The 12704-nt window shown below is 38.6% G+C and overlaps 1 protein-coding gene across 4 annotated transcripts in view; it reads left to right on the plus strand.

Moving 5' to 3' along the window:
* The window catches only part of STAM (signal transducing adaptor molecule), a 79233-nt gene extending 70604 nt beyond the window's left edge, over positions 1 to 8629 (plus strand). For all 4 annotated transcript variants that reach the window (XM_029954484.1, XM_029954485.1, XM_029954487.1 and 1 more), the window contains one exon: positions 7317 to 8629. In XM_029954484.1, coding sequence (XP_029810344.1) covers positions 7317 to 7542 — 226 coding nt within the window. In that variant the 3' untranslated portion in view covers positions 7543 to 8629. The remainder of the gene's footprint in view (positions 1 to 7316) is intronic.
* The last annotated feature ends 4075 nt before the right edge of the window (positions 8630 to 12704 follow it).

Here is a 12704-nt window from a genome sequence, read left to right on the forward strand (position 1 = left end):
AGTTTCCTGCCTCTCCAGTGGGCACTTTGAGATTAGTAAATACTTCTTATTTACATATAGTCTAGGTGATTTTCAAACTGATGTTTTAGTGCTGGGTTTTGAGTGACTCTGCATCGCTAGGTCTTAAGGAACAAGTTCTCTGTTCCCTGAAGTCTGTGGTTTTCCTTGATTAAATCGCCATTGGTTTTCAAAGCCCGTTGTTTGTGGAGCTCTTCTCATGCAGGATATGAAAGTTGGGGTGCCTGACATGGAGCACAGACCCCTCACTCTTCAGGGAAAATGTATGTATGTTTGAGCTCTCTTCCATTTGTAGATCACAGTGCCTGGGATGGGGGTCTTTGTCCACATGGTGTCTGTGTCTCTCCTGTCTGTCTCAGTGGTGTCCTTTCTGTCTTTTGTTGCACAGGCCTTATCCAGTTTTCTGATCTTTTTCAGAGTAAATTATTTCATGGGTTTCATCTTGAACCAAGCCCATAACTTGGTTTTGTTTTTATTTGAGTATGTGATGATACTTGCTAAGGACTTGATGAAACTTAAATTTGATAACTATAACTTCCACAAATTTCATATAAAGTCTAAGTGTTTTTATCATTACTGTTACAGAATTTATAGTTCTGGGATGTCTCTTAAAACAAATATTTCCTTCTTTTTGCCCTGTGTTGGAATTTAGTATGTATCACAGCAAGATAAACCATTTGAAAGGAGAGATGCAAGAAGCTAAATGTCTCTATGGTTCATGCATCAAGCAGCTGGATATGAAAAGACCAGCCCATGTTTTGGCTGTTTATTTATAATGCCTCCTATCATAGTTAAATGACTATACATGATAAAATTTATGTTTATGTAAATGTTTTTCCTGCTTCAGAAGGAACCTAAACTGAAATCTTTCTTTTAAAGTGAATAAAAGATAGGCAGTAAGAGTTGAGTGGGTCATTCTAGAAGTCAGGGTATTCCTCTGACTCGCAGCTGAAGTTTCTTGTTGGCGCAGGCACAGTGTGTAGAAACCTTTCCGTGAGAGTTGGAGCTTTCCCAGGGATGCTGCTGTACTGCCATCGCTGTGCTTTTCATCCTGCAAAGAGGCATACAAGCGATGGTCAGGGATCTTCACACGTCATTTCTGAAGTGACCTTAAGAAAAAGGGTCATGGGGAGGCCTGTTATAGCCATGAAAAAACAGGGCATTTCCTACTGGGTAATATGGGTTAGGAAAAAAATGTTATGTGTAGCTCTTTCTGTTCTAGGACTTTTTTTTTTAAGTTGAAATTTGGGGAAAATGAATACCTTACATGAGAAATAAGCACATTGGTAGTGAGCAGCTGTTCTTAGAAGAGTAGCATGCTTTTTTAAAACTAGGTACAAAGTAGGTAGGTATTGTTGAGAATGTGCCCAAGTTAATGTAGGGACTTCTTAGATACTTTACTCTGGAGCCAGAACTGCCTTCTTCAGTTAGTCCGCTGTTACTCTGTCACATACTGCTTAGCAGCCTTGTTACAAGACATTCCTTGCGAACCCTTCCCAGGTCAGCACCTTGAGAAGCTGCCCTTGTAAATGAGATAATCTTCTGGTCAGTGCTTGAACTTAGGTCATGCGTTAGAGCCCCAGCGCCTTGTTGATTCTGCCGTGGGCAGCGCTGTCTGCCTCTGCGGTCAGGATGTGCAAGTCCCGGTGCCGGTCCCGCTCTGTGTCCGGGCCTCACCCGCTGCCGCATCGCACCTGTTACTGTCCTCTCAGGAGACACGTGCACATTTCAGTATGTGCTTTTGGTAGAACATTTCCTTGAAATAGTTAGCCCTTTTAAAAACCTGGCTAATTCCTGTTTATTCTTTAGTTCTTAGAACTTTGCCTTTCCTAGAGCTCCTGCTGTGCCTTCCCGCCTCTCCAGCACGGCTCCTCGTCTCTTGCTGTCACAGGACCCCAGCACGCCGTGTTCTGTCTCACTGTCTCTGATTAGCTTGCTTATATCCCCACTAAACTATTGTTTACTGAGAGCTGGAGCTAAGTGTCTTTCACCTTTGTTTTTTGTTCATTTTTAAATGTTTATTTTTGAGAGAGAGAGGGAAAGAGACTGTGAGCAGGGGAGGGGCAGACAGAGGGAGACAGAGAATCCCAAGCAGGCTCCACACTGTCCGCATAGAACCCAGTGCAAGGCTCGAACTCACAACTGTGGAATCATGACCTGAGCCCAAATCCAGAGTCGGACGCTTAACTGAGCCAGGCTCCCCTCTTTCACCATTGTATGCATACTGTGCTGCCCAGAGTTTTACACCTGGTAGGAACTCTGGAAATATTTGATAAATAAATATTTAGTGTTGATGGGAATTTCAAGTGCTGTGTTAGGCCATGAGATAAAATTTTTAATTTCTTGCAAAGGCTTCACAAAGGCCTTGAGGAAGTTCTATAAAAGACACATACATACATAAGTATACGTATATATCTGTATATCATATATTTATAAATATATAAGAAAATTTGTGTTATGTGTTTAAATGAAGAAATTGATGACAAAGTAAAGGTAGGATAACAAGATTGGGAGGAGCAAGAATTGGAGTTAGAAGTGTACCGCATAGAGATGTGCCGCATATTCGACCTGAGCTTTGTAATTACGAATCACGGCTAGTGAGCAGTTAGGTTTTCTTCTTTTTTTGGTGGGCAGGTTTTTAAGTGTCCCTCACTTCATACCAAAAGACAATTTCTTATTCTTTTACATATACTTTTGGTTGTAGTGCCATCACTTTTCCAGATCTGTCACCCTAGGACAGTCCTCCTGATAATTGGGTAAGGTGGTACTGATGCGGTTGTTAAACTACAGGATGACTGGCTAGAGCCACCATGCTGTACATTAGATGCCAACTTGTTCGTCTTATAACTGAAAGTATGTACCCTTCATTCCGTATTCCCTCAGCCCCGTGCCTTGGTAACCACAGCTGTCCTCTGAGTTTCACTCTTTTGGGTTCCACATGTAAGTGAAATAATACGGCATTTGTCTTTCTGTGTCTTATTTCACTTAGCATAGTGCTCTCAGGTCTCATCCAAGTTGTCACAAATGGCTGAATTTCCTTCTTTCTTATGATTGACAAGTATTCCATTTGTGTGTGTGTGTGTGTGTGTGTGTGTGTGTGTGTGTGTACACGTGCGTGCATGCAGTGTGCTCACCGTGCGTCAACCCCATGTCTTTATCTGTTCATCTGTTGACAGACACCTCTTGTTTTCATGCCTCACCTCCTGTGAGTCATGCTGCGGGGCAGGTGGGAGTGCAGGTGTCCCTGTGAGGCCCCCATTTTCTGTCCCTTGGGATATCCATCCAGAAATGAGATTGCTGGGTCATACGGTAGTTCCATTTTTAATTTTGGGAGGAAGCTTCGTGTTTTTCTCCATAGTGGCTGCACCAGTTTACATTCCCAACAATACTGCACAAGGATTCCCTTTTCTCCACATTCTTGCCAATACTTAACCATCTGTCTTTTTAATGATCGCCCTTTTAACATGTGTGAGGTGATACCTCATTATAGTTTTCATTACCATTTCCGTGATTATTAGGGGTATTGAGCACTTTTTATGTACCTATTGAGCATTTTATGTTTTCTTTGGAAACTGTATATTCCATTCCTCTGCCCATTTTTTAATTGGGCTGTTTTTGTTTTTCTTTCTCTTTTTACTATTGAGTTAAAGGAGTTCTTTATTTATTTGGGGTATTAACTTCTTATTAAAAATATTTTCTCCCATTCTCTATGTTGCCTTTTCATTTTGTTGATTGTTTCTTGCGTGCTTTGTAATTTCATATAGTCCCACTTGTTGATTTTTATTTTTGTTGCCTATGCTTTTGTTATCATCCAAGAAATTGCTGCCAAGACCAGTGTTAAAGAACCTTTTCTCTGTTTTCTTCTAGGAGTTTCAGGTCTTTTTTTTTTTTTTTTTTTTTAACTGTCTATTTATTTTTAAGAGAGAGAGACTGAGTGTGAGCAGAGGAGGGGCAGAGAAAGAGAGAAGAGAGGGAGACACAGAATCCAAAGCAGACTCCAGGCTCTGAGCTCTCAGCACAGCACAGAGCTCAATGTGGGGCTCAAACCCACGAACTGGGAGATCATGACTTGAGCCAAAGTCAGCTGCTTAACCTCTTGAGCCACCCAGGTGTCCCTAGGAATTTCAGGTCTTAAACACAAATCTTTAATCCATTTCAAGTTCATTTTTATGAGTGGTATAAAACAGAGGTCCAATTTCATTTTTCTGCATGTGGTTATCCAGTTCTCCCAACACCATTTATGGAAGAGGCTGTCCTTTGTTTATTGAATATTCTTGCCCCCTCGTCAAATGTTAGGTGATCATTGATTTACCTTTAGTTCTTAGCCTCAAGGTGCTTACTGGTTACTAGAGGCAAACACATACAAACTAGGTAACTATAACATAACTTCCAAATAGAGGTACTTCCAGAGTGCTTTAGGAGCCTTATGGTTCAGGGAATGTTTACGAGAAAATACACTCAAGCTTGTTATTCTTAGCTTGGAGAAAAATAAGAAAGATTTTCTATCATGAGTAAAGACTTGGTGGTATGAAATGGCTTGGTATCCATGGAATGAGTAAATGAAGGAGTTGTAAAAAAAAAAAAAAGTGGTACATTTTGGGCCCTGTCAACGGTACAGTTTTACTAAAGGATTCAACTCTGTGGTGGGAGAGGGGAGAGATAGGCTTGGAATTACTGACAAGGATAATGAATGGTCCTAGATATGTTAAGGAGGTTGGGTATTGTCTTGGAAAGCTCCTTAAGGGCTTTAAATGGCAATAATATAGATGAGGGGCTAGGTGAGAAGCTGGGTGACTGTATATATTAGACAAGAGATGAGTGTCTAACTGCAGGATAAAATGATAAAAGATGGGGAAAGTTATTTAGGAGATTAACAAATGGTTGCATATGGGTGACATGGTGGGGAGCTAGGGCGGAGCAGTGATATGAAAGACAAGTATTGGGTAACTTGCTGGGTTTTGCCCTTGGGTGGACGATGGCACTGTAAACTGAGATGAGGAATATAATACAAAGTGGGAATGATTAGAGTAATAGCTAGCATTTTGGGGCATTTGAGTAAGCACCAGCCTCTGTACTGTATGCTTTACATGTATTAAATTATTTACTCTAATAACCTTTGAAGAAGGTACACTATCACCCGTCTTTTATGGATGAGGAAACTGAGGCATGATGAGAAGACTCAGGTCCCCCCAGGTAAGATACAAAACCAGGCTTTTTGGCTCCAGAGCTTAACACTTTGTCTCAACATTGTATTGTAGCAGTATTATGACCCTTACTAATGTAAGTAACGACTTCTTCCAGTACTTTATATCTCACAGCACAACATAGAGATGATAAAGGGTAATGCATCTTACCATTACTTGAGTAGTTAGGTTAGTTGGCGGAATGGGGCAGTAAATGGACGATCTCTTACCATAGTGAATTGGTTTAATTTATGCAGAGTACAAGAGCATTGAATTTACTAATGACTGATTTATAAACAGTGTTACAGTTGAAGAAAAGTTTAGAAATAGGCAATATTTTGAAAATTTTGGCAATTGCCCATTGCATAGATTGTCTTACATTTTTAAGAAAAAGTGGTGGGGGAGGTGGAGAAATCTCAGTATTAAAGCCCTTAGTATTTCTCCTTGTATAGCTAACCTCGTGCCTTAAACATAGTCGAAACTCGGCAGGATGCAAACAGGAGGAGAGGAAGCAGAGGCAGCAAAAATTGTGAAGGAATGTTTTTGGCGGATTAGGAGCCATGCACAGTGGAGAGTGCCTTAGATACGGGTGCTGACCTTGATCAGTTTTGCCAAGAGGGAAGGTTGACTATGTCAGGGGGCATGGTACAGATACTAAATGTGGTCAGAGTAGATCGAAGTCCTCTCTTAATGCTCTTGTATTTCCAGGGAAGTAAGGGAAACAAGGTTATTAAACTTTCATCTCCCCTTGTCCACTTGAACTACTCTTGTCAAGGACTGGTGATGTTTCTGTTGTCAGGACTGGTGATGTTTCTGTTGTCAGAGTCAGCAGTCCCTTCCTTTGTGAAATACTGTCTTCATTTGGCCATGACCGTTCTCCTTTTGTTTTCCTTCCGCCTTATTGCTACTCCTCAGTCTTCTTTGCCAAGTGCCTCTTTATCTTTCTTATTTCTAGGTCTAGGGTTCAAATAAGAAGTATTCACTTAAGTGTTGAGTGAATGGTTTGTTTCTTAGTAGTCACTGCCTAGGGGGTCTCATTCAGGCCTAATTCTGAACACCCTGTGTATACTGATAACTCTATGGTGAATTTCTAGTCCTGACCTTTCATTGGACTCCAGACATGTCCATTATCTTCTAGGTTTCTCACTTGATGAGTTTACAGCTGTACTTTGATTCTCCCTCCCCAGATCTATGGTAATGCTTACCTGTAGTCTCCCTTTCAATGAATGGCCACTCTACCAGTACTCAATTCTAAAACCTCAGGCATTCTTGATCACTCCCATTACCAAATGTTGATGGCACTGCTTCAGAATCCGAGCCTTTCCTCCCCTCTTTACCGTGTCCACCATGGCTCTAGCTGCCTGTCATCCTCACGTGGACAGCCCCCTTTCAGGTCCTTGTAGGTATCAGTGGCCCAAAGCGAGTCTGTTAAAACCTAAGTCAAATTACATCACCCTTCCAAACGCACCAGTCAGTGCCTTCATCTCACTCCAATAGAAGCCAGAATCCTTGGTGTTGTCTCGAAGGCACTGACCTCTCCCCTTCATTCTGACACTTACCTGGTGTTACACTGTTCTCCCTTTTGCTCACTCTGCCTCCATTGTGACCTCCTCTCTGTTCCTTGAACAGGCCTGGCATTTTCTCTTCTCTAAGGCTTTTGTATTTGCTCTTCTCTTTGCCTGGTACACTTTTCCCCTCCTAGATAATCAGTATGACTCCCTCTCCCATTTTTTTCAGCACTCTTTTTAAATGTTGTCTGACCTGTGAGGCCTTCCCCTGCCACTGGTACAGATGGACTCTCTCATCCCAGGTGGCCGTTGTCTTCCTGCTCTGCTTTATTTTTATCCATACCCATTATTACCTCTTGACACATTATAAATGTATTATCTTTTTTCTCCTACTGAATTTAAGCTTCATGATGCACTCCAATCTCTTTTTCCTTCTTTATTTATGATGCCCCAGTGCCTAAAATAACCACGTTTGGCTGTTAGAGGTATTTAATAAATATGTATGGAATGGATTAAATGAATGAATGAAAGCTTAATGAATAGCTTTCCTGTTTATCTCTAAATAGCTATGTCAGTATTGATCTAATCGAGTGTTTTCCCCCCACAGCACAATGGTCAGTTCCGTTCAAGGAAATACATACCCCAACCAGGCTTCAGTTTACAGTCCTCCTCCTGCTGCCGCTGCCGCCGATGTCACGATATATCAGAACGCAGGGACTCATCTGTCCCAGGTGCCAAACTATAACTTGACGTCATCATCGTTGCCTCAGCCGGGAGGCACTCCCCAGCCGCCTCCGCCGCAGCAGCCGTGTCCTCAGAAGGCTCTGCTCTAGGCTCGCGGTCCCTCTTCGTGGCACATAACTGCTCAAAGCCGCTGACAATGTCACGAGATTCTTTAATATCTTAAGGTTTGTTTATCCTCAGCTTATAGGAATCTATCTTGGTCTACAAGTTCAAATATTCAAGGAGGTAGAACTCTCTTCAATTTGCACTGACTTTTTAGAGGTTCTCCCTTCCCCCGTCCCCTAAAGGAATGAAACTACTTACAACATTTAATTCCTTTCATAATATGAAAGAATTGATACAAGATCATTTGTCTCGTGAAATTACCTGGTCTGCAAAAAGTCAAACTTAAAAACACTGTTGTGGCGAATGTTATGTACATATATTGCTGTGTAACTTCATTAGTGGCCATTTTGAATCACAGTGGTGATCATGTGAATATATTTAACACTGTTAAATTAATTTACATTGCTATTTTATTTTAATCATGAACAACTACCATGTTTCATAATGTTTTGTGTAAATTTAAGATCATTACACTATCCCTTTAAACTGCAAGAGAACAAAGCTGTAGCGTATTTACGCGAAGGCATCATGCTGTCCATGTTTCAGTTTCACATTAAACGGGACCTTCCTTTGACTACTTGTGAGCTAAACATACGTATTTTCTGTCTTGTAGCCTCTGCATACTACTAGCTGTCATCACACCAGCGTGCAGTAGCTAAACTTTTGGTGCAATTATAGCAAATGATGATGTTCCCTTTTACACTTTTACATTTCGGCATGATATTTCAGAATATTGTGGGACCATGAGACAAAATTAAACAGGATCACATTATTTATATCTTATTTTTAAAGGAGTAATGTTGGTTTACTTTGTCCTAGTTGAAGATAGAAATTAGATTTCTGAGCTGTATACTGTGTTTCTTGGTGGCAGTGACACCAAAGATAGAGGCAATGGATAGAAATTTTTAAACTGGAAAGAAAACATGAATTACACTACATTTTCAGTCTCTTGTAATTATTGAGGATATAAACAAAATTGGATTCATCTGTCTTTTCCCCACTAGTCGTCTTTTAAATATGTCTTTAACACATTGTATCCTTTAATTGTTCATTAAAACGGATATAAGTAGATGTTTCACAGTCTTCTATATTCCTGGTTTTGATTCATAGTTTGAATATGCTTATCTTTCAAACTGGACTTTCGGGGCCCTTCTCTCTTAAAGTTCTAGTGGGATTATTTTGGCTTCCTATTCAGAAGTATTTTTGAACAAAGGCTTTCCTTTTGATCTGTATGAAATATGTTTTCCAGCAACATTTTAATCTTAAATATTTATCATTTCCATAGTTGTGCTATACTATTATTTAACACTGTTTAAACAGCTGCAGAATGGAGTTCGGGATTATATTGGATGAATTGACCTAGCATGTTTCATACCATACATGAAAACTTAATGTGTATTTTCGAAAATCTCTGCAGTCGCGCAGCTGGTTCCTTTCCTTATTGACAAACAATTCAGTCTCTGGCAGGTAATTTCAGTGGTGACTGATGGAGGTTCATGTTTACAGCATCGTCTTGAACTCCAGGATGTCACCCTCATGTTGTGTTTTCCTCAGTTTGTTTGCCTTTTTTAGTTTTCCAGAGTTCAGAGAATGTTGCCCTCAAATAGTAATTTTAAAACTTGAATTCACACTTTACATTAAAATGTTTTAATATATCGCTTCTTGATAAACAGTATCAAACAGATTATAGTCTTTTTCATCCCAGCTTGAATATTTCTAGTTTAACTGCTAGACCTTTTCCCAAGTCACATTGTATTTCTCTGTCTCTTGATAAATGTCTGTTTGCCAGACTGCCGAATGTATGATTTTCCCAGTTTATCTTGAGATCTTCATGCTGTAACATCAGTGATAAAGTTTCTAGTATACGTTTTGCCCAGTAAAAGTGAATGAGTGGTGAAATGAAAAAAAGCTGTCCTTACTACAGTGCATATATATTTTTCTTACTTGTTACAGTACTAGGCTTAAAGGAGTTCTTAAAAACTGATACTGTGTTAGTTTGCGCTTTGCATTTACTTGGTGTAAAAATACCAGATGGAAAAATTCCAAAGGCGAGGAATCCCTGGATTTTCCATCATTCAGATGACACAGCAAGGATGGAAATCAGGAAGGGCCAGTTAGGAGCACAGATGAATGATTTTGTTCTGAAACCAGCGTCTGTATCATACTTTCAAAAAGTCTTTTAAAATAACAGTCTCCCCTTTTTTTAAGGAAGAGAATTATTTATAAAGTGAATCGACTATAATGTGGATTTCTGAGAAACAAATTCTACTTCTCAGTTTATTTCCTTTATAAAATTTGAGTGTGGATGCATCAACAGTGGCATCTAAATGCAAAAATTCAGCCAATCACTGTCTAGTATAAGTAACTGACAGACCCCACAGCCGGTTGGATGTGGTAGTGTATCAGTGCCTCAAGCCTGCTAGCACTAACGTGTAGTGTGTACTTGCTGTGATTTTACAGTCTTTCCAACTCAAGGGTCGTCCCTCTCTGTACCTCTCCTACTCAGTGTGGGACCATATTAGGGGACCAAGATTTCTGTCATCATGTTAAAAACTTCTGGAACTTTGTTTCTACACCTTTTAATTTTTGTATTTAAAATGCTTAATAGGCCACTAACATTCTTTTTAGTACAGTTTTAATGAATATATGACATGTATAATTCAGGTCGTGAGTACCTTGAGTCCAAAGCTTCAAGTTTATAGAAGATAAATTAGTGTCCTATGTCATAAACTATGCAACTGTAAAAACTACATATTATTTTCTAAAATGAGGCCCATTGGTATTACTGGTTAAATTTTCATCTGTTTAATACTGTAGAATCACTGTTTTCTTTTTCTCATCTGTTTCCTTGGTTTCCTAATTATAGTTTTCTGTTATATTACTTTTTAAATATTTAATAACAAAACCATACTTTAAGGTTTTCATTCTTATATCATTTTCTTTTCCTCTTTTTTTAATCAGTGAACTGTCTATAACCCTTAGAATAAAATATATAGAAGAAACTTACCTAATTATTTTCTGAAAGCTGTATGTTCAGTTATCTTTTACTTTAAAATCATGTTTTGATTAAGTATTCTTGTTAAGTGTCTAGATTACTTTCTGTACTATTTATGATGACATTTTCTCCCCCCGGCTTTCAATCAAAGCTGTCTGACTTTCATGTGTTCTTTTGCAGTGTGATCTTCCTTTGAAATTATAAAACTTAAGTAATTTTTTCTGAAGTTTTCCTAGATTCAGCATTTTCCCCCCTTATGTTCTAGAGCATTGTAAATCTCAGTATTTAAAATCTTAGATTCGCTTGCTGGACAAAATTTAGCATTTTATATGTGATAACTTGTGGTCATTCTGTACTTTGCTGATTTTCTGACTCTAACATGTCCTAATACTTCCTTCCCACCACCATTGTCTGTTTACTGCTGCTTGCAGACTTTCAGAATTTCTGATGAGGATTACATATTAAATTATTGAGTCAGCATTCTCTCAGATAAAAGCAAAAGGGACCAATTTTAGTGATCTTCTGGTGGTCAGAAACTTAAAAAAATAGTTATATCTATTTTATTTATTTATTTAATTTTTGAAAGAAACAGAGCATGAGTGGGGGAGGGGCCGAGAGAGGGAGACAAAGAATCCAAAGTAGGCTCCAGGCTCTGAGTTGTCAGCACAGAGCCTGACATGGGGCTTGAACCGACAAACTGTGAGATCATGACCTGAACCAAAGTCTGTGCTTAACCAACTGAGCCACCTAGGCACCCTGTAGTTATGTCTATTTTAAAGAAGAATTGTACCCCAGTTTTTTTTATCTGATCACCCTCATCAGTAACAAATTATTTTTAGGTATAAAGTTTCAAAATACATAAGTACTTAATATTTACAGATCGTGCAGGTTCCACTGTTGTACCTTATATAGCACTTTGAAAAAATAGACAGGCGAGGGAAGAAATGTTAATAGAAATTCTACTGGTTTCTTCCTGTATCTCTGGTTCATTTGGTCTGTGTCCTTGGATGAAGGAAATTTGTGTCTCTATAAAAAATAGCCTCCTTTTCCCACATTCAAGCCAAAATAATCAACTCACTCTCGATGGCTTTTTAAGTAGTTTTTAGAAATGTAATCAGTAATTATAGGACTTTATTTTTTTTTTGGATGCATGCATTTTAGCATGTTCATTTTAAAAGACTTCTTATAACCTTACAGTCATTTCTTCTCTTAAGATATTGAAATCTCTGAAGAGAAAGGAAAATCCTTTCTTCTGATTGTTAACTTATTTCTCAAGTTGGTTACCAAATTGGAATGAGACCAAGTAAAATTTATAATCACAGCCAAGTTAGAAATATATGCAAGTTACAATAATGTACACTATCAGGTTATTAAATGGCTCATTTATGACTTTACATTATTTTGGTTGGTTATTGGCTTTAAAAAAAGAATAAATATAATCCATTATTTTCTGTGGCAGGATATAGGAAGTTTTTTATGTGAAGGATCATTACACATCTTATAGCTTTAAAAAGAGGTATGGTATATAAACAGTTGAGAAGGTTTTCAATTAATTAAGTGTAATAGCTAGACAATTTAGATGCCAAATATTAGGAAACATCCATGTGATAGGGTTATTTTCTCCAGAATCAGAAACACACAAAAATATCCATATACTGTTTTGGAATTTGTTCCTCTTCCCTCAGAGAACGGAAGGCTTAAATATCAGTATCTTTGATATTCTGTAATATAAAAATATAATGGTAACACACTTCAAATACCTTGCTGAAAACGACTAAAGAAGTTGTAATCAAGTGTACAGGTAAATTCATTTACTACTTACCAAAGAGGCTTCATTACAGCAAGTCCGTTTCTATAAATGGTGATGGCACATGATAAAACACCTTCACTAATTTGCATTGTAAAATGTCTGTGACCACATAGGTTTCTTGTGAAGGAAGTGGGGGTACTTTTTGGTGGAGAAGAGTAAGAATAAGAACTAAATTAGATTGTAGTTTACTGGAGTTCTTTTCTGCTATGAAGTGGAAATTTCGGTTCACTGCCCTAGGAAATCAGAGGACTGGATTTTAACCCAGATCTATATCTTCTGTCAAAAGAAAATCTTGCTAGATAGGTGATCTTGGGCAGTTCCATGAATCTCTCTGGGCAGCC

The sequence above is a fragment of the Suricata suricatta genome, chromosome 10 (genome assembly GCF_006229205.1).
Source record: "Suricata suricatta isolate VVHF042 chromosome 10, meerkat_22Aug2017_6uvM2_HiC, whole genome shotgun sequence".
Taxonomy (NCBI): domain Eukaryota; kingdom Metazoa; phylum Chordata; class Mammalia; order Carnivora; family Herpestidae; genus Suricata; species Suricata suricatta.